At 31.1% G+C, this 1,990-nt stretch overlaps 1 protein-coding gene across 1 annotated transcript in view; it reads right to left on the reverse strand.

The window, feature by feature from the left end:
- Positions 1–1,287, reverse strand: part of LOC107753744 (major histocompatibility complex class I-related gene protein-like) — a gene marked incomplete at its 3' end in the record, with an annotated part of 9,488 nt that extends 8,201 nt beyond the window's left edge. The window contains exon 1 of the mRNA XM_016569958.1: positions 1,221–1,287. Within this exon, the coding sequence (XP_016425444.1) occupies positions 1,221–1,287 (67 nt within the window). The remainder of the gene's footprint in view (positions 1–1,220) is intronic.
- Between the last annotated feature and the right edge of the window lie 703 nt (positions 1,288–1,990).

Genomic DNA, 1,990 nt, shown 5'->3' on the forward strand with positions numbered 1-1,990 from the left:
TGTAGGACTGGTTTTGTATTTATATTTGCTTCTGATTAATCGTAGGCCTCATTTATCTGAGAGTAGGCACCTCATTTTTTGAGTGAAAAAAGCATTATTTATGAATAATTTTCACAATATTAAAGAAAAACTGGAAAAAAATGAGGTGCCTACTCTCAGATAAATGAAGCCTACGATTAATCAGATGCAAATATAAATACAAGTTGAAAAAAGAAGAAGTTGACAAAGATTGAATCCAATATTTGGTGATAATATAGCATAACGAGTGATTTATAAGCAATTTTTTGAGGCCGGGTCATCACAAAAGTGTTATAGGGTTTTGAACACAACACAAGGTTAAAGAAAGCATAAAGAAAGCTTCTGTATGTCTTCTATCAGGGAATTCTGGCCAGCGTTCTGTCAGTGCTATGCTAGTATCACTAATGATAACAATAGGATTAATAAAATGATCAGAAAGGCAGGTTCAATTATTGGATTTATTCCTGATTCTCTTGAGGTTATTGTGGAAACAAAATTTAAAATTTTTTTTTTTTTTACTATGAAGGGCATCCACTAAATGGTATTTTTAGCAGATTTAAGAGTTCATTTAATGGGAGATTAGTAATGCTTCACTGTTCTACAGAATGATTTAGAAGGTCTTTTATTCTTATTGCTGTTTTTTTTATTTATTATGTATTTATTTATTTTAACAAAGTGGTGCGATTTGTATATGGATTAATTTTGTTATTGTGTTCATTGCTCAATTATTTATTGTGTTGCCTGCAATGTACAACAGTGGCAAATGAGTTGTTGATGGATTGATTGTGATGTTGTGTCTATTGTCAAACTATTTATTGTGCCATGTGTAATGGTGGCAAATAAGTTTCCCGTTATAGGGATTAATAAAGTTTCCTAAGCTTAACCTTAAATTGAAGAACTGGAAATAAAAAACTAAAAGCAATATTTATATAAACTGTAAAACAATATAAAAAAATAAAAATAATGAAAACAACTAATAAAATGACAAAATCACACAACAAAATTACTAAAAATAAACAGAAATGTACATGAAAACTAAACATATAAAAATAAAAGCTTATTCAACATATTAATCAAACTAAACCAACACAGAGTTTAACACGATTAGCTAAAGACTTGCTGACAGAGAAATCTTTCTTTCCTTTTTAATGCCATGTAGCTGAGAATTTAACCTTTAAATGACGTTATGAAATTAATCTCACCTGAGTAAACAAAAGGTACGTAGATGAAGAAAATTATGAACTTAATTTTGGACAAAAATCCATGCATTTCACTCTCAAATAAGTGTAGTCGTCAAAGAGCGCTGCAAACTCTAGACTTCAGCAAGATGAAAAAAAGAAAAGTGGTTACTCAAGGAAGTGTCAGAGCGTATGTCACCGCACTCTGATGAACAATCTCAATACAGATGTTTAGGGAGGAAGCTTTTACAAACTTGTTTTCTCATTAAAATCACAGTTCAATTACTTCTATATGAGAATAACAATGAATGTTAATCCTCTCTGACTAATTTAACCAGTAATTTATTACATTGTACCAGAACAGAAACAACTAAAGCATTAAAAACATATTTCCAACTCACCAACCTAATTTAAAAAACATGTTCTTCATCTGTTTGCTGAAAAGTCAACGATCAGTGGCGTAGCAGATGGGCATGCACTGCGGGGGGACCCCGTGTTGGGGAAAAACTGTATTGGACATTACATGTATTGGACATTAATTTTACGGTAGTATGCCGTTTTTGGAAGTGAAAAAGACCGTATAATTTACAGTGAATAACCGTAAATTAACATTCCCATAATTCCCTGCGTTAAATTTCAAATTTCTTAGTTTTTCTTATCAGTTTTGTATATTAGGGTTGTGTGTTACACCTAATGTTGTTAAATTAATGTTTATTGCATTATTTCAGTTTCATGTGTGTTACCATGATGGTGTTTAGTGTTTGTGTGAATGACACTGTGCACCTTCTATATAT

Source organism: Sinocyclocheilus rhinocerous, unplaced genomic scaffold (assembly GCF_001515625.1).
Source record: "Sinocyclocheilus rhinocerous isolate Xijiao unplaced genomic scaffold, SAMN03320098_v1.1 scaffold202, whole genome shotgun sequence".
In the NCBI taxonomy this organism is placed as follows: Eukaryota; Metazoa; Chordata; class Actinopteri; order Cypriniformes; family Cyprinidae; genus Sinocyclocheilus; species Sinocyclocheilus rhinocerous.